This window comes from Rhea americana, unplaced genomic scaffold (assembly GCF_003343005.1).
Source record: "Rhea americana isolate MKP2758 unplaced genomic scaffold, rheAme1 scaffold_72, whole genome shotgun sequence".
Classification (NCBI taxonomy): Eukaryota; Metazoa; Chordata; class Aves; order Rheiformes; family Rheidae; genus Rhea; species Rhea americana.
In genome coordinates, this window is record NW_028186890.1 from 3,172,305 (window position 1) to 3,195,031 (window position 22,727).

The following is a 22,727-nucleotide window of genomic DNA, read 5'->3' on the forward strand; positions in this document are numbered from 1 at the left end:
TTTTTTTTTTTTTTTTTTAAAGAATATTAAAATCTCATTTTAAAACTTCTTCCCGCCTTTTGAGCCACTCAGAATGAAGTTTTTCTTCACATCTACTTTGGCTGATTTTCTTGAAACATGTTTTTGTGTATGTATGTGTTTTTTTAAAAAAACAAAACAAACAAAACCACCCCCCCAAAAAAAAATCGCGTGAAGTGTTATGCCTGAGCTACTCTTACATACTTTCGTCTCGGTTTCAAAACTTTGTTTTAATAAATATACTTTGCTTATCTTTTGCTTCCTTAAAAATTCACAGAAGGAAGCAGTTTAGGTGCTTGGGAAAATTTCTAGTGGTATGTGATGGATGTTTGTGATAGAACTGGAAGATACTATATTGCAGCCTGACAAAAGCATGGTAAGGAGAGGCCACCGTAGAGACAAAAGTCATGAGGTGTTAAAGAACCTCCTTAACACCCAAGTCGGTCCCTGTTATAGATGAACAAGTTGCATAATCCGCTTCATATACTAGTGAAAATTCAAGCAACATGAATTATTAGGAGGAGCAGGAAATTAGATTAGGTTTTAAACATTAACAAGTTCATACTTGTTGATTTTTGGCACTTGAATAACATGGTGATGCAGAGTTTCATGACTGTTAAAACTGCTAAATATCCTTTGAGTTTGAAGGATATACTGGCAATAGTGCATTGGGCTGCACCTGGAAAAAGGGAGGTAAAAAATGAAGTAAGACTAAGCAGCATTTCTTGGAAAATGGGGTATGTATACATACATGAGGTGCACAAGTCTTGAGTCTTCAGTTTTGCAAGTTTAATGGTACTTTAACTTAATTGTTTTATATTGTAAMCACATCTGTTCCTGAGTACTCCTTATATAGAATCATCGTATTCCCTAATGCCATGTTACATACACTTGTTTTTGCACTTTTATTTTTCATGATGAATTTGRACTTTGCCTGTCCCTTCTTCCTTCACCACTTTTGACTTAGTGTAAGCTAATATAAGGCAGTACCTGCCTTCATTGTAAACTTCTCCATTTGGTGGGAATTAATTTAAAAGCACTTCTAATTTTTGTTTGTCTATGAATAAAAAATAAAAAATCTTATTCCAGGTTCTGCATCTTTTTGACTGTTTTGTCGCGTAGGTCTGGCTCTTCCCTGAGATTTCAGCCAAGCAGAGAGGAATCCTTTAGAAACAAAGAATGATTACATAAGCTACTCCAAACATAAATACTGGATTTTCCTTGTGGTGATACTCTAACTTGGCTCTTTTGTGTGATCCTGCTGTTATTTCATGTGATTTTTTCCCCCCCATAACTTTAGCACCTACAGCACCTGTGGCTGGGAACCTTGCTCCTGCAGGCATCAGACAGACCTGGATGAGAAAAGATCAGATTCACACTCAAAAGCATTTTATCTTTGAAAAGCCATCAGAGGTAAAAACTTAAATAGTTCTTAGTAGAATCTCATCTTTTATTAAACTATGAGTGATAAACTGACAAGTCATCTGGCTTTTAGATTATGATCTAACATTAAAACAAATGAAAAACTTGGTTATTCTGAACTTTTGGGGGCTTTAATCCTAGGCAGAACGTAAAGCCATCTTGCATGTATGGCAAACACAGTTGCATTCCCTCTGTTTAGTGTTGAATTTTGAATATTCATTCCATATCTATTCATAATCCTTTTTTTTCTTTTTTTTAGGAGAACTAAAAGAAAGTGTTCTGATAAATATTCAGAATGACACAATATCCTAGCCATGATTTGAGCTCTGTTTTTGCCTCATTTGGGAAATCAGTCTTAGTTGTAACCAGAAAAGAGAGTGTCATTTGTTTTTTAGATTTTCCTTGTGGCCTGTCAGCAGATTGAAGCATATTGTATTCTTTGCGACAGGAAGGCAGTTTCTGGCTTTTGGAAAAGTCTTGAACAGCTCTTTCTAAGCCAGAAGTGATGGAGAACCCTGGCATCTAAGCAGTATTATATTCTCATTTTTTTGCGTGCTCATCTCAGCACCTTCTTGCATCTCAGCACTTAACTGAGGTCAGAGGAGTATAAACCTCTGAGACAATCAGAGTGATAATCCAGGCAGACCCAGTGTTTACTTTCTGTTCAGTGAAAAAGATTGAACTATCTTTTACAACACATAGGAACCGCTAGCTATGCAGAGAATTTATAACTGGCAGCTCCTGCTGTCCAGTCTGTCTTACATTTTGCTTGTTGTCCAAGGCTTGATTTCTTTATCCTTCCTTCTATAATTGCTTTAACCTTTTAATTCTGTATGTGAGGACAGACTTTTTGGTTGCAATTGAAAAACAGCAAGTACTGTAATAATCCAAATAATTTAGAAGTGAAAGGGACCCCCTTTTGGGGGCTGTTGATGATTAAATTCTGCCTGGAGTGGTGGTTTTCTGAGTGTTTCTGAGTTGGCTTGTCGCTGCTTCAGAACTATGCATCTGTGCTTCAGATGCACAGAAAGTACATCTTTTTCACTGACGTTTCAGTGATGGCTGAGATTGAAACGCAAAGCTTGTTCTGCCTGGAGTGGGACAGGGATCAGCTTCTAAGCTGTTCAGCTATCAAGAGTTACTGGAGATAGCAATTACCTCTGGTGAACTTGAGCATGCTGAGTACTTAAACATTTAGTTTTCATCATGTATTGTCTTGTTGCCTTTCAGGTGGAACGCAAAGTTCCTGATGCAGGTGTGATAGAGTGAGTATACTGCTACCTTAACTGTCTGTCTTGTGGTTTTTCAGTTCTCCAGGTCAGTAGGAATCTACTTAAAGATTCTACTGCTTCTTCACTGGTAGCTGCCATACCTTTGGGAAGAAATTTCAGTACAAAAAGTGGTCTGGACTTCCAGCCCTTTTATTCTGATCTGATTTTTATAATCAGATAGCCCATGTCTGTCTTACTAGTTTGTACAGCTTGTAGTGTATAAGCAAGGAAGAGAGAACGCTTGAGCATTCTAGGACAATAGATCTGCAAATATGTCCCCTTTGGTTATATAGAATAGTCTCTGAGTTAACTATACTGGAAGTTACTTATTGTTATCTAGGTATATATCTGGTATGGCAGCTCGAACAGCACTTGCTCTGAAGGATCAGAAGATCACTTACTAGCTGCTAGTCACTGTTGTAGTGAAGTTTCATATTCATATGCTGTAGCCTTTTGTTGAAGTAAGGATTTTAGATTGCTTGATGTGATATGAGACGAGGTGTGGTGTATGATGAAGTAACTGGAGTTTGGTCATCTCAGAGTTTTCCTACTGAGTGGTTCCTAAGAAGTAACTTAAAGATCTTGAGTGTCACTTGCCTAGTGTTTTTACTTTGGGGGATCTGGAGTTAGTTTTTTGTAGTTGTTTGTCTATGATGTTAGATGTTGGTGCAAGGCAGGCTTAATTCAGATGTGATGTTCAGCTGCTCTGGCACCAGTAGTATGGCAGTGAGCAATTTGTTAAGTAGAACCATTTTTCTGAGAGATGCTTCTGTCCAGATTCATGAAAAAAATATTGCTGGAAGTAGGTACAGAATACCACAGAAGCATTTAGCAATTGTAACAAGTATTTTTGTTTTAATTTTCCATTTTGATGTGAGTGATAAAGCTGTTCTTTGTTTATTATTTATTGTTAGTAGTAATAATGTAGTATTTAGGTAAATTCAGGATGTTAAAAAGTACTCTGAAAATTCTCTAACCTTTCATTTGTTCCACTTACCAATTTAAAAAATGCAGAAGAAGCAAAACCCAGGTGCTATTCTAGTCACCACAATAAGCTATAGGTAATTATGTGGTTTATGCTCTGGGTGCCCATGCAGCATGGCAGAGATCGCAAAAGTTTGTTTATTCATCTCTCTTAAATACAACACAGTGTAAAATACAGTTTGAGATAATGTGTTGAGCTAGAGAACTCTTGGAGGGTGGAACAAAGCTGGAGAATAATAAGTTACTGTACAGTTTTAGGCAGAAAGCAATATAAAGTTTAGAGCTAGCTTAGAAAAATGAGGCAGTAGGTGAAACTGTAAGTAATACTTCACAGTAATGCAACCTGTAACAGAGAGAAGAACTGTTTACTCCTGTATAAGCTACAGTAGTTAAAAAATAAAAATAAAAAAAATGGTTCACATACCTGTAATTTGGTTTGTCTGTGTTGCACAGCCTGACRCATACTTTGCAGTGTTAGCAGAGTGATGGTACCTGTCTCTTGAATAACAGCTGTAGATTTTGTCTCTTTGGTTAGGCTCATGCTGTAGGCATACCTATAAAAGCAAACATAATGTATTGGACAGAGTGCAGTCTCTATAGTTTTTGCTTTTAGTTTACTAATGACGTCTCTCATTTACTTTTCTCCAGAGCCACAAAACTGTTCTGAAGCTTTGATGAAAACAGAGCAAGAGAGTGAGAGGCAGGAAGTACACATGAACTCATTTGCTTTTGTGCCCTCCCTTGCTGCCTTACTCTGACCTCTGTCTCTTCAGAATATTACTGCTTCCCTCTAGTAGTGCAAGGATATGTATTTTTTAAAAAGACAGCTTTCCTTGATGCAGACTTAACATTCAAGCTTAGATGTAAGACCATCTCTCGTTTGTTCATGTGATAGCTATTTCTTTTCTACACCCCTAGCAAACCTGGTGTGTATGAGCTGAGCACGTTACCAACAGGCATTTCTAGGTAAGTGGATTACACATTTTTTGGAACATGTTGTTTGCTGCTGCAGTGATACTTGGCATTCTGAAATCTAGTGTCCACAGAGTATTTTGACTAGCAGGCATGTGTTATCCCTCCCTCATGTCTTCTGTTTAAATCTGGAAGTACTTCAAATATCAGGTAGCAGAGACTTGCATAGCTCTGAGCAGCACAGAAGAGGATAACAATGAACCTGCTTAACAGTTAGTGCATGCTACTTCTAGTGTTTTTACCAGGAATAAGGAAAAGAAGCTATGTCCATTTTGTTTCATACTCCAGGGTGAGTTGCTACTTCAAATTTGGATAGGTACTCCTRTGTTAGCAAGTGTGTGATGTCTGTGTTGTGTAGTTAAGAACTACCAAAAGTTTTAGATGTAAACTGGACTCATGTTAAATTAATTATAATCTAACAGAAGTATTTAAYGTTGGACAAATGCATTATCCCCTCTGCTTAAATGCCAAAATATTGCATCTTCAGGATACTTCAAAACAAAACTTACTAATTTTGCAATTCTTACCAAGTAAAATGTATTTGATTTCACCATGCTGACTTAGCTGCAGTATTGATATTAATCCTTTCTTTCCTAAATTTGGTAGGTTTTATCAATATTGTTTTTTAGAAAAGCCAAAGAAATAATAACTTGTACATTTATTTTAAAGTTTTCATCTTAATTCCTCTTGAAACTGTGAGGAAATTTTAATTTACCGATTTCAAAAGTGAAACTTTTGGCCCGTTAGGAGAAGAGAAATGATAGGCAACCACATCAGTTATTCTGCCTTTCTAGAGTTTGTATTTTCATCTGAATTTTGGAATTGTGTGTGTACAGTATATTGCTAGAATTACACATTACTGGAAAGTTATTAATCATACTTCACATCTCTTTTAACTATTCTTACTTGGATTACTTTGGAGTGGTGAGTACTTATCTCACGAATGTTGAGTACATCTCTCAATCTGCATTCCTACCCTCCAGCCCAATACTGTGGCCAGAATTTTTGGATGCTTATTGCAGTCTAAATAGAAAAAAGATATACAAACAAAATATATAGAAGAACTGAAAAGAACAGAAGTTAAATACTCTAAGGTTCTTGGCTTGGAAAGGAGATGATTGGATGGCAATAGTGTTAAAGGGCTGTTAAAAAAATGAGTGGCATGGAGATGGTGAATATTGGACAATTATTTACTTGTGTGGATTATCATACCATAATTAGGAGCTTGAAAATATTTTTTTAGATGGGAAGTTAAAAACAAATGTAAGGATGCTGGATTTTTCACAGTCCGTAGCTGATTGTGGGACTCATGGATATTGTTGATGTCATATGTTTTTATAGTTCAAGAAACAATTAGACATATTTAGTGAGGGAGAAGACCCATCAAAAGCTGTTAGCATAGTCTCTGCTTCAATAAGTCTTTAATTCTTAAATTTCTGGAAGACTATTACTCAAGTATTTATTGTATTGTTGCTGCTTTCTGTTCTTCCCTTAGCATCTACAACTGACTGTGCTCAGAAACAGGTTGTTGGTATCAAATGACTTTTGGCCTGATGCATTACAGTTTTCTTATCTCCTTTGGGAATCCTGGAAATCAGAGTGTTTTATAAAAGCCTATATATAAGTGGATATTCCTTCCTTTTTCTTTATCTGTAGCTCTTCTTTCTTAGGATACATTTGATTCCTGGCTTTATTGACTCAGAACAAGCAGACTGGATGTTTGAACAACTCCTTCAAGACATACCCTGGGGTCAGAGAACTCACGTCAGACAGGGTAAGCGTGTGTGGACTAGGTCTTCAGGTTGCTTCTGGGTTATTTCTGTGCCCTGATCTRAGCACTGTCTACCACTGTTTTCCATTTTACATACTGCCACTCTTTCACATATTTCCTTCTGAGTTCTTTCATGCATATTTGCAGAGCACTGCTGCTCATTTTTCAAATTTGTGTCACCATATTTCCATTGCTAATTATATCAGATCTTTCCAAATGTAAGTGAGAATTGCCATGTTTCTTAAAAAAATCTTTGATTACTTCTTCTGTTATCTCTCTAGTTCTTTTTCCCACTGTTTTTTTTTGTCTGCTCCATCTCTTCATACTGTTTTCTGGTGATGTTGCAAAAACTGTGTTCTTTGAGGTTCTTGTCACTGGAAATATTTTTTGCCTCTCTCTCTYAAAATCGCAGAGGTGCATGTTTGTTTACCCCTGTCTTTGCTTTCTAGTTCCACTGCATAGTAACTGAAGAGACTGCTATTCCAGATTTGTTCACTAAGGGGCCACCTGCTCTAGACAAATTGCTCCTTTAGTCAGGAGCAGGTATAAGATAATTTATTGAAGTAGTTACCCACAGAAGTGGAAAATTTTTTCAACATCTGTATTTGCTGGATAGTAGTAAAAGTAATATGTAATACAGAATATTACCTATCAAACATGAGGAATAGCTACCAAGACAGTCTTTTCAGAAGTTGAAAGTACTTGTGCTTGATTTTTGTAAGATGTGCAACACCACAGAGCATACACATATTTGGCAAAATCATACTTGTCTGGTCTTGCTGCATTCTGCTTCTGTAATATCCTGTTGATTTTGCAGTCCTTCCCACTTCATCCTTGCTAGTGGATGGAAGTTATGCTAGCTTACTGAACACTGGGCCAGGGGAATATAAAGCAATCCAGAATTATACATGAAATTTCAGTTTCATTTTGCATCTTTAACCTGTCCAGTGCTTGCCCTATTAGCCATAGAGATGAGAAAACTGATGTGGTTCCAAGATTCCTGCAAGGCAATCCCTTGTGTAGAGACTCTAGAGCAGAACACGAGGCCTGCTTTTGAATAATTTCGTTCTTTCACTAGAGTTTTTTTTATGCAAGGTTGAAGGCCTCTAAGAGTGCTACTGAGTGGATTGTTCCTTTTTGAATATCTTTGATTAAATTTCTTGGAAGAATTACATCTTTCCCTTTTCAAACCCTTTGATAAGGCAAATGAGAAAGTCTTACTGTTTTTATTTTTAGAGGTATCCTTTGAGGAGCCAAGACTTACCTCCTGGTATGGGGAACTTCCGTACACATACTCCAGGTTGACAATGCAGCCAAACCCAAATGTATGTATGTGTTTACAATTTCCTGTTACTACAGTACACAAAGAAGCCCTTTACAAAGACTGAGAGATAAAAATGGCCTCTATCCTCTATTTTTATGTAGAATTTCTATCTGAATTTTAGTTTTGATCAGCAACAGATGCCAGTTGACTGGGATGAATGCTAGTGGAACATGCTTCATTAAATAAATGTTACGAGTATATTTTTTGGGAAGAGCATGATCTAGTGGTTAAAAGGGCAGGGAGTTATCACTGCAGAATTTGGTTGAAAGCTCTGCTCTTGGGTCACTGTGTAGTTTTGACGAAACTCTTAATTGTTCTGTGTGACTTATTCTATGCATCTTTATAATGGAGATGGCAGTACACACCTGTATACTGCATTTTTTTTTATTGTAATGATACTGTAATATCAATTACTAAAATGTTTCCTTTTCAGAAACGCTTGAGGTAATATTGCTTTACTGAGAATTTAGGCATTTTGTTGATTCCGGTGTGAATGTGATGGAATTTGCACACGTGACCCGCCTGTTGAGCAACTCCAGATTGTAGTGTTTAATTTCCCACACTATTCTGGAAGGCTTAGAAACCCTCCTTCGAAGTGACTTGTTGGTGTTTTGTTCACGTTCAGTCAGTCTCTCTGGTTTCCAGCCTGTTATCCCGTTGGCCTGTCTCTTGGTATTGCTTTGTTTGGAATTTCCATGGCAGTAGTCTGCGATGTCCTTAACCATAAATCAAGTGTGGTTAGTAGAGGTTGGATAGCATGGGACAGAAGTGACCGAGTCCCAGAGCTGCTGCCAAGGAAGTACACCACCTAATAAAGCTCAATTTGTGGGAAGTGGGTGTGATGTGATAAGGAGAATTGTGAAGATTTTATAGTCTCAAAAATACCCTAGGTGGAAGCCTGCAGAATTTTTGGTGGACAAACAAAGCCGTTGTTGCTCAGAGGTACCCTAAATTCACAATTGCAATCCAGTTTGTGTAAAGTTCAGAGTTAGCAAATCTTTGGGCCTCTTGTTTTTTTCCTTCATCCAAGAGATTCAAGGGCTAAATCTGTCATGCAGGTTGATCTTGTMTTTTGTCTCCTCTTTTTTGGGAGAAGGGAACTCGAGCAGAAAGTGAGATGTGCAAGGAAGCTCATATAGCTGGAAACTAGCCCTGCCACTGTCCAGAAACTGCCCAAAAATCAATATATGGGATAGATCGCATGCAGACACTCTGACATTTTACTCTGCTTTGTAGGTGGGAGTTTCTGCAGCCTAGAAGAAACAGTAGATGGCATAAAGAGCATAGTCCTTACCTGTAGAATGGGTTTATAGCTTAGAAAAATATGCTAAGGGGAAGCAAGGGGAAGCAATTTAATGCACAGCTTGACCAAAGACAGTTACCTGCCCTGAACATTTGATCTGCTGAAGTAATTAGCTTTTTGCCCTCCCCCCATCTTTTTTTGTTTGCTTGTTTAGTAAGACTGGGTGTGATGGTAGCACTGCTAGGTATAACCTAGTGCTGGTGCTTAAAAGAATTTTGGTATTAGAAAAATGGTTCTTTGTAAGCAGTGACGTGGTTGGTGATGTACTAACATTTTATAATAGAATGGCTTCAATTGCTACAGATTTATAACATTAAATAATGATTCACTTGACTGAGGTATAATACAGTGTGCACAGGTGCCATAGATTATGGACACAGCAATGTGTTACCAAATGATGAGAGTCAGGTCCTGCATCACTCATTTTATGAATCACTGAAAATTTGAAGTGTTGTAGTCAAAACCCAAAGAGGTGCTGAGTTGGGCTGAGCAAGCTATACTAATAGAGCTGGGAACAGAGCCTGTGTTGTGACAGTGTTTGGCCATTGCCTCTCGCTGTGTCAACAACTGCAGGCAATTCAGTGTGTCGCTGAGTCACTGAATCCTACTTTCTGGATGCATTGTGCCCACCAGTGATGGCTACCATAACTCAGATATTAACAGACCCATGTATTAAAGTCCTGTACCTTGTCCAGGATATTAAAAAAAAAAGGCATGCAAAGATGAGGTTGAATAGTATTTGTCCTAGTTAAGAAGTCCCAGTGTTTATCCATGGTCAGTTCAAGCAGATTTTACTCTATTTACTTTATCACCTTTCAATTAATTGGTGTAGCTTGTCATGTTAGTATGAAAGGCAGCCTGGCTTCATATCTTGGAAGAGGTAATTTAGTATTGAGCCATAGGTAACATGAGCATATTTGGCAGAAAGCCTGTTCCTCAGCTTTGCTAAAAAATATAATCAAAATTGTTTAGAGGCATTTGTTTGGCCTCAGGTTTATTGTGGTGAAAGTGCTGTATGTTTTGTTTCTTATCCATCAGTATTTTTACCCATGTTTCTAATTCCGTGATGTTATCCTCTCTTGGTATGCTTTCATTATATTTATCCTCTTCCTGCTGTGCTGATTACAGTGGCATCCTCTGCTGACTATGCTAAAAGAGCGCATTGAGGAGTTCACTGGCTATACCTTCAACTCTCTGCTCTGCAACCTCTACCGAAACGAGAAGGATAGTGTTGACTGGCACAGTGATGATGAACCATCACTGGGAAAAAATCCTGTCATTGCCTCGCTCAGCTTTGGTGCTACCCGGATCTTTGAGATGAGAAAGAAACCTTCCCCTGTGAGTTTTCCTATCACAGCGAAAGAACCCCATAATCACTAACGTGTAATATTTTTCCTGTATTTAGAGAACTTAGTAATTACTAAGAAGTATTTAAATAATGTCAGTGATTACTGAAAACATACTATAAGTTCTGTGAACTAAGCATAGGAAGCAAGTTACCTGTTTTACAGAATGTGAAATCTTCAGATTTGGAATGAAACAGCTATATAATGTGCAGCAGTTGCTGCAGTGAAATTACAATCTGGGAATTCTTCTGCCAGAATAAGGACCTTTCCAGTTAGTTAAAGAGAAATCAGTGATATTCATGGTGAGTATTTCAAAGGACCCTGAACAGAATTAGGAGGGGGTTTTCACTGTGTAAGTGAACACAGAGTTGAAATCTTCTTAAGCTCAATCATTGCGTTGTGTATGTGAGATGAAGAGTTGTTCTGAGTGTTTCTGTATGTTAGGATCTTCGTAGCACTGTTTGCATTCTGGTTTGTGTGTGTTAGGGTTGAGAGACAGTGAACACAGGGAAGGAGGAGCTGATTTCTTTCCCTAAAATGTCAAGCTGTTGCATTGTACTTCACAGACTAAATGGAGATCACAACTTTGATAGGGAATGTGTGGAATATCCTTTCAGGAATGAGTTGGTTATTCAGTAGAGAATATTCTTGATAGATAAAGGCTGTTTTAGGGAATGCTACGTTATAAGCCAGTTTAACACTTCAATTTTGCAACTAGTGACTATCCAATCAGGGCATTCTGCTTTGGATGTCTTTTCTACCTGTGTTCTGTTATGTGGTGGTATTGTTACTATGAACTTCAGTGGTGAGATTTTTTTTTTTTTAATAAATGCACGTATATATGTGTAGTCTGAAAAGCTGGAGAAGTTTGCTTATGCTGCTGTTTACTTTGAAGAAACCGATGCAGAAAACAAGCGTGTAGATTGTCCACCTATTAGAAAAATGCCTGTGCCCTGAGGTAATGAAATTTGCCCATCAAGAATTACCTTGGGTCATTTAGTTGTGAACAGCAAAGGTCACAACTTGAATCAAAAAGCTAAATAATTCATATATATTTTTTTAACCAGTTCTTACTTTCTTAGTTTGTAAACTCTTTGTTGCTTAAGGTGAGTTTTATCCTGTGGTCCCTGAACACACAAGATCATGTAACAAGTGTTTTATGTCAGTGGGCATAGCATGAGTAAGTATCCTTGATGTTGTAATGATAACTAAATGTCAGCAGGAAAGTTCATTCCTGTGGGAAGCTGTCAGTGGTACTTGGATTCATTTCTAGAAGTGCATGTATTCCCTCTGGATAGGTTTGTTCTGTTTTCTATTTCCTGAAAATAAATTGAACCCCACTATAAGCAAAGGAGACTATACCTTTAGTAATTGGCCATATTTCTTGACCTGTACTCCATGATTTCTTCCTTTTTCTTCTTGAGGTGGATAATTTTCTACAAAAGTACCCCTCAAGCTGTCCTCCGTATATCTTTCTTCATGTTTAACAAGACTGAGCTGGTCAGAAATATTAAGTATGTTCCTTTTGCAAGTGTGGCATACCTATACCTAAGGTATGATCACCATGTGCAGAGTGATCTTTGAACAACTTGCTGTTAACTGTATCGTGTGCATRAAGGGAACTTGTACTTAATTATATAGCACACGTTAGATATTCTTTGCACATTCCAAAAGCGTACAATTTTCCTGAGAGCAACCTATGATACTGGGAGCTCCGCCAAGTGGGAGTTACAAGAGTTTCTGGTAGAAATTACAACCTTTCAAGCTGTACCACCAAATAAGTAATTTTCATACTCTATTGCAATATATGCGACATTCTCTCTTTCTTTAAAACAAAGATTGATAGATATTTGAAGTTACAGGAGTAGGAATGTAGTTTAGGGAGGGGGATTCAGATTAACAGACATCATAGGCATTTGGTTGTTCTGGTGTATAATCTGCCAGTTTTAGTGCAGGTTTTCCAGAATTAGTCTTCACTGAAGATGGAGGAGAGAGTAAATCATTTTTTGCTGTCAAAATCTAGCTTCTCTGAGGGCCAAAATTCTAATAATTTAGTTTGAGAGTTTTGAAGGCCTTTATGTATCTATAACTGTTCTTATAACTTCTTTTAAGTATTTTGAGATGAAAGGTGCCATGAAACTACAAGGTGATAAATACTGTAGTGGAGGCTCATCATGGATGAACGGTAGAGGGCAAAAAAAAATTAAGCAACTGTCGGTGTGTGATCAAGTTCTGTGTACAAAGCAGCATGTACAATTAGTCAGATAACGTCCTGTAGAGCTATTGAGGAATACCAGACTGATGTTTTAGAGACCGCAGTTTGTATTAGTAAACATGCAGATATTTAACATATTATGTCTTAAAATGTGCATCAACTTATAATGGATTAAATGCCTATTTTTCTGAGAAAACTGCAAGGAAGACCAGTGCAGACTATTTTGGGGAGCATGTGTGTGAGGTTTCAGTATTTGGCTGGTAGGAATTTGACTCCTGTATGGGCCACTCTGTCACAAAAATAAGTCTTCTATTTCTTTCCTTGTAAATTGTTTCAGAGTAAGAGAGAGTAAACATTCAGTCCTCTGTTGGATTTCTTTTTGGTGATAACTGTACTGTAACTGTGCATTATGTACTAGATGGTAAAGAGATGTGTGTATAGCCTATTTGCATCCCCATCACAAGCATCCCTTGTGGCTTAGTGCAATAGTTCCAGTGCGGATTTAGCCGAATGCCCGTAAAAACACAGCAGATGTGTTTCAGAAGGAAATCCCCAAGTGGAATTGCTAAGACAGCTTCTCATGGGTATTAACATGATGCTAGAAACTTTAGCTTTACTCACTGACGGCTTTTTTCAACATCATTTCTTCTAAATACTGCCTTTTCAGTTTGCACTGAGACTAGGAGGTGGCTGCTTTGTCTTGGAGCTGTGATCCGCACACAGTTCACACACGATCATTGGTTTAGACAACAAGTCCTCTCATAGTTTCCAACAGCATACCTGTCACCTCTCTGTTGCCGTGGCCTCTTCCTGTTTTCCACAAGGCCCCTGTTTTACTCTCAGATGGCTTAACTGCTCCACTCGAGGGAAGCTGATTTCACTGTGTTAGGTGAGTCTTTCTGACAGAATCTGACTACCTTTTTTACTTCTGCTTATCACTGTTTAACTCAAGGAGATAGTGCCAACTTCTCTGATTAGGTCCTTCAGGAAACTGAGTGTCAAATCCTAGTTAAAGGGCAAGGGGCTATATCTAATGTCTCAGCAAGCTCCTGTGTCCTGCTTGGAGCTGTCTTGTAGCAGAGATCTGTGYGCCATAAGGATTGATTTGGTGCAATTGCCCAGCTAACTGCAGTGTGAACTGTGAATGGAGTTAAAGACAGTTGTCAGGTTGCTGTTCTTCCATCAGTAACCAAGGAAACTGATGGATACTGGGGGGGAGGAGGGTTTCATGCGTACTTTAGATAATAGCAGGATGTTCGTGGTGTTCTCAGAATCAGCCTTCGGATGGGTTTTTCCTTTATATGAAACACTAAAACAAGGTCCTTCTGTCCTTGGGTCGCTGTTCTCACAGAAGTTAAAGATCTCCTAGTACTTTTGAACAAGAGTAGGAAAATAACCTGTGGTGTCCTAACAGGCATAATTCAAGAAGAATATGGAGATACATGGAGCACAGTAGAAATTGAGTTAGGATCAGAACAAGGAGGACTGAACTTCTTAGAATGGTGTAAAGAAAACTTGAGGCAGAATCGGCTGCAAAGGAGGAGGCTTTGTCCRTCAATATTGGCAGGACTTGAGCAGATAGAGCAAACTAGAGAGGAAGGTGCAAGTGCAAGTCCAGGCTGAAGCTGGACTACTGACTTTAGCTTTAGCAAATGATTTCTCACTATTTACATCTATAACTGCATTGTTATTTATGTGTCCTTATACTGTATGTTTTCATTTACTTTTCTTTATAAGATGTTTCCACACTGTCCAGGGCCCATTTCCTACTATTATCTCAAYAAACTTGTCTGAAACTTAGAAAATTAAATAACTGATACAGGTTGGAGAGGTACATTGCATTACAGCAACTATTTGATGAGGACGTGATGTGAATATTTTACAAGACTTTTGGGAAGAGATTTTAATTCCCTTAGATGACTTCAGTGGTCTAAGTGATCAAAGCAACTGAGGCCATGTTTACCACCAATAAATTATTCTTATGGGTGTGAATAAAATCTATTAGTTCTTTCCTCTTTCTTACTTTTTTGATTCTTTAATACTTTTTTAAGAAAATAGTTGACAAAGTCCAGGAATATTTTAAAATAGTATATTCAGTGCTTTCTATCAACTGAAGCTGAGTTTTCCTGACTTGTTAGCCATAGTTACTTGTATAAGAATTAAAAAAAAGGCTTTAACCATTTTATTTGGACAGTATATAATTTGGGTTGTATTAAATATGCAACTCAAAATTGTTAGAACAGTAAAATTCTAATATACCAAGCAGCAGACCAGTTGCCTTACTAGGCCTATATTTTGGAAGCAGCTGGGTTTGTAATATGTATATAGAGTTACCAAGTGACCATATAAAAGTTACCTTATGCGATTCATTTAAAGTTTATTATTATTTATTATTTAGTAAAATCTTTGTTCTGAATAACCAATGGATATGAAAATCTCCTTTATTTTTATTTTTTTTCTGAGTTAAACTGAGTTCAGAGATGTCCGATTTAAAGTGGGTGGAAACTGCTGTTTTTACATACTGTGTTTTTGAAACTAAAAGGAGGATTTCTCCTAAGTCATTTATCTCAGAAGATTCATTTCGATCAAGATGAGCAAGAGACAGAGTTCACTGTTCTCTGGCTGCAGGATGACATTATGTAATCCTGTGAAATCAAAAACAACCACGCAATGGTATTTCTCTGTTCTTCGTCAGAAGTCATGTTTATGATACTATTTTTGAAATTTTCTACTAGTTTTCTATGAAGTTTAAGAAAACATTTTTGGCATTACTTGTAATAGAGCAAGATGAGTGGCTAAGAATTGAAATGTTTTGCAGATGGGCATTAGACATGATCCTGAGTCCTTTCAGCACTYGCTGATTTCAAAGGTTTAGTGAGTTTAACTGCTGGAACAGCCTCAGGCCTTTGGGTATCACCAAGGGATGCACAAATCCGGTATTGCCAGCCAGTGCTGCCAGTTGCACTAGCGGTATATTGAATAGCCTCATTCTGTCAGTCTGTGACGAATATCTAGTCCTGCACATGAACAGAAAGTGGCAAAGGTGCTAAGTCAATTACATCAAGTGATGCTTTTTAGTATTGGGAATTGATTTGACTCCAACCAAGCTCACTTACATTTTAGGGGATTTGCACAGTATTCTTTCTACCTGTTTCTGTCTTTGATTTTTCCTCTTTGCACTGCACTAAAGATTGTTCTTTCCCAAATCTTTTTTTTCTTTAAGCCCAAGACATCATTTTCCCGGTAGTTGAGACTTATTTTGAGCATTCTGTGTAGCTGTACAGCAGTTCATGTCTTTCAAGAAAAAAGAGTCCGTGCCTTTAAAAAGACAAATGTGTATCAGCTTGGACCATTACAGAAATAAGGTTTAAGGAAGCTAGTTAAGACTTTGAAAATGTGAGTTTTTCTAAAAGCTGCAAAATGTGTTGGGTCAGTGCTGTTAGGTATTCTTAATGGCTGGCAAAACACTACGTCTGCCTTTTATGACTACTTATATTTTCTTCTGACTGTCCTGTCTGTGAAGCCTCTGTTCAGCACCAGTCTGTAAAATTTGTGGTCTTTTACAGGGACATTGTCATGGTTTAGCGTGGTTCAGAAACCTAAGACCTGACATAATTATGTTTCTCTTACCTATTTTTTATACCTTTATTTCTGGCTTTTTTTTTCATGAAAAATAACTGATTTGATGATCTCTTTAGAAAAAAAAGCCAATATCTCTGCTTCTAGAGGTGCTGTTACAATAACAAAATTTGCATTCAGGCTATCTGTTCACTGCATGTAATATACTCTGAACAAAGTTAACCCTGTACTTGTACAGCTCAGTTCCTGAAAATGAGTGCTTGTCATACTCCTTTTCACTGGAGGACATTTATTGGGCAGTTTGGAATTTCAGGCTATATGTGGCTTTCTATAAATTAAAAATAAAAGATTGCTGGGGTCCCATCCTTTTAAAGACTAATTAAAAATATTTTTCCTAAATCTCTTCCCCCAATTCTTTCTCCCCTCCCCCTTCAATATTTTATAGCTGATTTTTCTACTTGAAACTTCCTGTAATTCCTCATTTCAGAGTTGTGTTTTCCACTCTTATTAGATAGTTTTAAAAAAAAAAGTTAATATGCTGACTTTTTTTTTTTTTTTTTTTTTTTGAGAGGGATAAGTAGAGCCTGATTTGAGCCTGATTTGCTACCTGTTTAATTGGATGGTTAATTATCATTTGTTCTCAGATTTAAAAGAAAAATAGCTGTAGAAGGCTAAAATCAGAAAATACTAAAGGAGAATATACAGCATTAATACCTGTCCATGAAGCTTTTTCATGAGGAGATTTCTTTTCTGACTGACAGAGAACTGTGTTGGCATAATAGATTTCCCCAGCTAGTTGATTCCAGCAATGTGTATGTCTGATTTAAAATTGGAAGGGATACTGTAGAGAAATAGAGAGTTACCATTTCCTCTGTGTGGCATGTGTGAAATCAATACTGGATGTTACTACATCCAGTCATGCTACTTTTGCTTAACAATGCCAAAGCTAAGAGAACTGGCTTTACAAGTTACTATAGGAAAAGGAGATATTCTATTCAGAGTCTTTATTTATCCAGCAGAAAATACTATAACAAAATGTAATGTCTGGAACCCAAAACAGGACAAATTAAGAATAGAAAGATGCATATTTTTGATGAGGTGGTTAACCATTGGAATAATTGTTATTATTGCAGAGTATCTCCACACAGAACTCTTCAGGTCAAGAGTGACTATGTTGCTGAAAGATTTGCTCTCTCAGTCCAGAGTTTTGTACTAGATACAGGAACCAGTTGTTGAATTTTGTCTGTGTTGTATAGTCAGTGYGGTGCAATGGCTTCTTTCATCCTTTAAATGCTCAACTCCTGAAATCTGTATGAAATATGGTTGCAGARAGATTTAGTTAGACTTTCTTGTCTAACTGGTTTCTTTTTCTCCCCTCCCAATATTTTAAGCTCTGCTTCAGAGAACTGATGTTCTACCAAATGCAGTTGTCCACTTCTGCTTCTGATGTTTCTTTTTAGGAAGAGAATGGAGACTATACTTACGTAGAAAGACTACGAATCCCRCTTGATCATGGGACTCTACTGGTGATGGAAGGAGCTACCCAGGAAGACTGGCAGGTAAGAATTCCTTGGCACTGTTCTTGTGCTTTACTTGCACTATAATTTTCTACATATGCTCAAGGCACTCCCATAGAGACATGGGACATTCTGCTTGCAGTTACACAGTATTTCACGACACATTGATACTGCTATTCACCTCTGATTTCAAAGCACCTACAAAAACAATAGATTTTCATTCCAGCACTAATTGATATGATAGGAATCAGCTCACATGCAGATGTTCCAGCTTTAAGGTCAGCGATGAAGGTTTTAGCCTGCAGCTGGAAGAGTAAAAGCAATCTAGGAACTGGAAAGATTAAAAATTGCAACTTTATTTAACAGCCCTACAGTATTCTACAAAGACCTTTTGTCTTCAGTGGCTCTGAGCAGTTGGAACATGATTTTTTTCCTTTACCTTAATGTTTAGAAAAGTTGGTAAAAGTCCTATCACAGGAAATGAAGTTACAAGGGTTTTTTGTTATGTGATTTACCTGTATTTTAACACAAGCTTATGTTTTTATTTTTTTCATACTGTCACTTACAGCATCGGGTTCCTAAGGAATATCATTCCAGGGATGCACGAATAAACCTGACATTTAGGATCATTTATCCAGAATCTGAGGGAACTTGAAATTGAAGAGGCACTTCTTCATGCATTATTGGCTATAAACCCACAACTGAACCAGAGCCTCAGACTTGCTACAAATTTAAAGGAAGCTTTACAGAAACAGAGTTCTGTCAAATGGAGATGGAGAAGAGAATGGATGTCATGAAGCTTGCTATGTTATACGGACAGTGCTGTTTTGTCTTCAGGAATGATGTAGTAGTAGATGACATTAAATCACAGACTTTAATTTTGAGAATGAGTAATGGTCAATCTTACAAGAACACAAAACACCTAAAATTAAAGATCTGAGTGATACCGATTGGAGCAGAAAGATTCAGTGAGCAGTTATTTTTACACCTTTTTATTTTCTTCCCTTTCTCCCCTAATAGTGATTTATTTTCATAGTAAAGACAAGACAGGATTCTTTTATGTAAAGCCAGCTGCATGTGTGCCATGTATACAGAAGTGAGAAAGCTGTACTTCATGATGATCTCTAAGTGTTAACAGCTTTACTGAGAACTAGTGCCTTGCAAAGACTTTTTCAGCAAAGAATCAGTTTTATTATTCACATAATTACTTGAATTAACTAGTGCCTAGCAGAACAGAGAATCAAGGCTTCCCTCTGCTATATACTCTGCAGTCAGACTTTGTCCTAACTATTTATCTGTGCAGACAGGACAGACAAGGACAAGGAACAGAAACTCCTTAGACAAGTCTTATCAGTCAGGTCCAGGTTGCCCATTGCTTGAGTATTAACAGTCTTCCATCCCTGCTGGCTTAAAACTATCATAGACAGGAAAATAGAGACAAAGCATACTGCTCTCAGAATTTGTTAATAGTTTCTTTGTTTCTCTCTCTGTGTTTATTTTTTAGCACAATTAAGCTGTGGCTTCTAGTGATATCAGATAGATCAGGAAATGAAAATCAGGCTTGTACTGCCAAACTGGAAACCTGGAAGAATTGTCTGGAAGATTTGAGCCTGAATTAGTATCACATTGCAAGTGCCAGTCTGGTGCTACTGCCAAAACATTACCCCTAGGTCAATTCATACAGTGCTAAAGAATGTTACTGTGAAGGATATCTTTTAAACTTTGCCTATATAGAGAAGCAATCAACAGCTGAGATGCAATTCTAGGTTGCCCTGCTGGAATTCAAGTTTGCCTGACGTAGCTACGTCCTACCTGTTGTTGAAGCAGTGAGCTGGTGACTGCTATTTCTTTGTAAAATCAGATAAGGTATCTATATGGTTAAGTTCTCACTACAGTTAAGACGTCCTTTGCATTGAACCAAAACATAAGTTTGRTATGTTTTCACTTTCTGCCTAAAGTAGGACCTGAAAACACGTAAGTACTCTCTGCCTTGTAACACATCAACATTGAAGTGTTACAAGGTAACACATTGATATGATGCCGGSTAACGTCCCTTTTTAATGTCTGAATAAGCTAGCTTAGAAAAAGTTTAACTTAAACAGTATTTGCTGTAGATTAAAATAGTTCCTTGATGAGGACAGTCAAGTTGTTAATATTCTACTTTTCCGATGTTTTAGTATTATTGGTGACCTAAAGAAAAGACCGTTGGGTCGTTTTAATCCTTGTACACTAAAATTGGGCAGAATCATTTCCTTTGTGTGTCAAACAAACCTAATAGCTTGTCTACTTGAAGTACCATTCAACCTTCGAACAGCTTCTTCTTGTACAGTGAATGAATATTGTTGGGAAACTTACTTCATTATGTAATAATGTCTTTGCTTTAAACCCTGTGCCTATAGAAATACCTTTTTAGAATATGTTTCCATAATGCACTGTGTTTGAAGCTAAGATCAGGGCCCTGTGATGCATCTCCTGAGAGTTAGTGTTGAAGTAGGCAGGCATTTACTCTCTTTAGGTAACTGATGCTTTGTGCAGGTCCCTGTGTATGTGTCTCAAGTATGGCAGTCCGTACCAAGGGTGTTTTTCCTTAGCAAGGGSTAGTGCTGACCTCCATGTTCTAACAAGGCAACACTTTAGCTTTGGTCAGTTCATACAAGCTATATGTAGCATATTTAAGAAGTCCCCTATGCTGCTGCAGCCTGTGAGGAGAGGGAACAAGAGAGGCTTTGATATGCTCTGCTAAGAGCAGTCATGCTGCAACAGGGAATAGGAGATGGAGGCTCGTGGGAACCTTTTAAACCCCCAAACCTCCAGCTATGGAAATTGTAACCAAATTGAATTCCGTGAAGGTATGACACACAACTGAGGGTAGGAGACTGGTCCTGTTAAAGAAAACCATTTTTTTCAGTCTTTCAGTTTGAATTTGTAGTGTTAGCAAACCGAGTTTTAGTTCCTACTTTGCTTCCTTTGAATGGGAAGGAGAGGAAGGTTCCCCCCACAACAGCAGCAGGTAAATAGGAGAAATGGTGTATATCACAGAGCTCTCCTGGAGTAACATCCCTTTGGTGCTGGTGTCCCAGTGCCGCTGTCGCTCCTACTGGTTGCGCTGCTCTTGTATCACCCACTGACAGGCAGCAGGGAGAAGGCACGTGGTGTCGTCCTCCTCCTGTCCCCAGTGCCTGCCTGTGTGGGGAACAGCTGGCACAGAGGTCAAGTTTCTTTATGCCAGCAGGGAACTTGCCAACCCTTCCTTCCTCTCCCCACCTCCTCCCAAATAAGTCACCCAGCCAGGTGGTGGCAGACCCCCACMTCCTGCCCTGCCGGAAGGGCAGGAAATGGCTGGGGGCAGCAGAGATTCCAGCCCACATCTGCTTCGGAGATCTTGCTGCAAGGACATATTTCTCATAAACATAACTTGGTTCCTCGCTCGTGCAAGTAAGCTCACGGTTCCCAAAATGGATTTCTCTAATAGTAAGGTTTAGGAAGTCCTAATTCCTGTGTTGTTTTCATGATAACTAAAGACTTGATTTTTCACTAGATGACCAGCCAATGTGAAAATTTCAAGTACTATGTTTCAGCAGTTTCAGTAGTTGTTGGAGTCAAGTGCATAGTTTAACATGTATTTAGAATGAGAAATACACAGCTCTGTTCTAATGTTTAAGTCAAAAATAACTGAAGGAACTTTCTGCCATAATTTTACAGCTTTGAACACTAAAAATCTCTTAAAAAAAAAAAAAGAAGGAAGGAAAAAAAGAAAATCACCTTAAAGGCTTTTTTCTAGTTAGGAGGCTGGCTTCTTCCCCAGGATTAATTTGACAGTAGAGTAGTCTCAACCAAAAGCTTATTGAAAATGTCTAAACTGAGAATTTATACTATTAATTTAAAGTAAATATGTTACAGAGGTGTTTTGTTTATTTGAAAACAAATGTGTACGCATATGCAGAGGATTCAGAGGGGTTTTGTTTGAGTGTTTTGTTTTTGCTGTATCACCAGTCTTGGGCACATACGAGCAACTGGAACAACTATTAGAGCTTCTTAGCCTGCAGAGCACCTTTAAGTTTAATTTCTCATATTCCCTTATTTTTTTGCTGTCTCCTCCAAATTGCTTCTTGTAGCCTTTTTCCTTTCCCCCTCTYACTGTTATTTGTTCGTATTTGTCTGTAGTTTTCTCTTGTGTGCTTCTTGCTGCAGGTGTGACAGTACTGTTTATGTAGAAGCAGCAAACTGTGCTTTTACTTTTTCTCCCTTATTCCTTCACACTGAAATGTTGTTTTTCAGCAGAGTATTTCTGTCTTCTAGAGAAAGCTGAAAAATTGCGTTCTTCAAAACTTGTTTGTGTTTTTTAGGAAGCTTGAGTCTACCAGCTTCCCCCAGTTAAAATTCCCTTTGCCTTTTGGCAAGCCACCACAACCTTTTCCAAAACGTAATGCCCTCAGGCTTTCGATGATAAGGAGCAGAGGAGGAATCTGTAAGGATGGATTGTGGCCTGTCACCCACAGAGAACACGCAGATTGGAGCAGTTGTGGAAGGGACAATGACTGGCATGTGCAGTCATACCATCAATAATACAACCATTCACTTATTTAATGCTTAAATAACATTATTAATGAACTGTACTAGTATTAGGAATCCTTCTGTCTCCACACTACCGGCAATAATCATTTAATCATGGAATGCTTGAATATTTAAGCACAAACTCTTAAAGATGTTGGATTATATTTGATTAAATACTTCAGTACTAGACCACAGCAGGAGGATCTAAGCACTTTCCATTTAAAATGAATAGCAAAGTTTAATCATTTCTCTGTTGTATCTCTTTCAGAACAAATACTGCTTTAGGGTTTTCTCTTTGGATTATTTTTAAAGCCATAGATAAGTTTTAAGTTTTCCTTGTGTGTGAGATTAGTTCTTGCTATATATTTTCCTCCTGTCGTGACTGATGGATTTAGTGTAGCTGCCTAAAGTTCGCATCTGACAATAGTAATTTAGAAAGAGATGGGATGYC

At 37.8% G+C, this 22,727-nt stretch overlaps 1 protein-coding gene across 2 annotated transcripts; it reads left to right on the top strand.

Moving 5' to 3' along the window:
* The first annotated feature begins 99 nt into the window (after nt 1-99).
* On the top strand, nt 100-18,684 carry ALKBH3 (alkB homolog 3, alpha-ketoglutarate dependent dioxygenase). 2 transcript variants are annotated; one of them, XM_085321889.1, is made up of 8 exons: nt 188-1,431; nt 2,671-2,705; nt 4,614-4,661; nt 6,338-6,441; nt 7,675-7,763; nt 10,194-10,403; nt 17,666-17,764; nt 18,291-18,684. In XM_085321889.1, exons 1-8 carry the CDS (start codon nt 1,375-1,377, stop codon nt 18,375-18,377), a joined length of 729 nt encoding a protein of 242 aa, XP_085178015.1. In that variant the 5' UTR covers nt 188-1,374; the 3' UTR covers nt 18,378-18,684. The 2 variants fall into 2 exon arrangements, with proteins under 2 accessions (XP_085178016.1, XP_085178015.1); XM_085321890.1 differs by lacking the exon at nt 10,194-10,403 and having other exon boundaries at nt 100-1,431.
* The last annotated feature ends 4,043 nt before the right edge of the window (nt 18,685-22,727 follow it).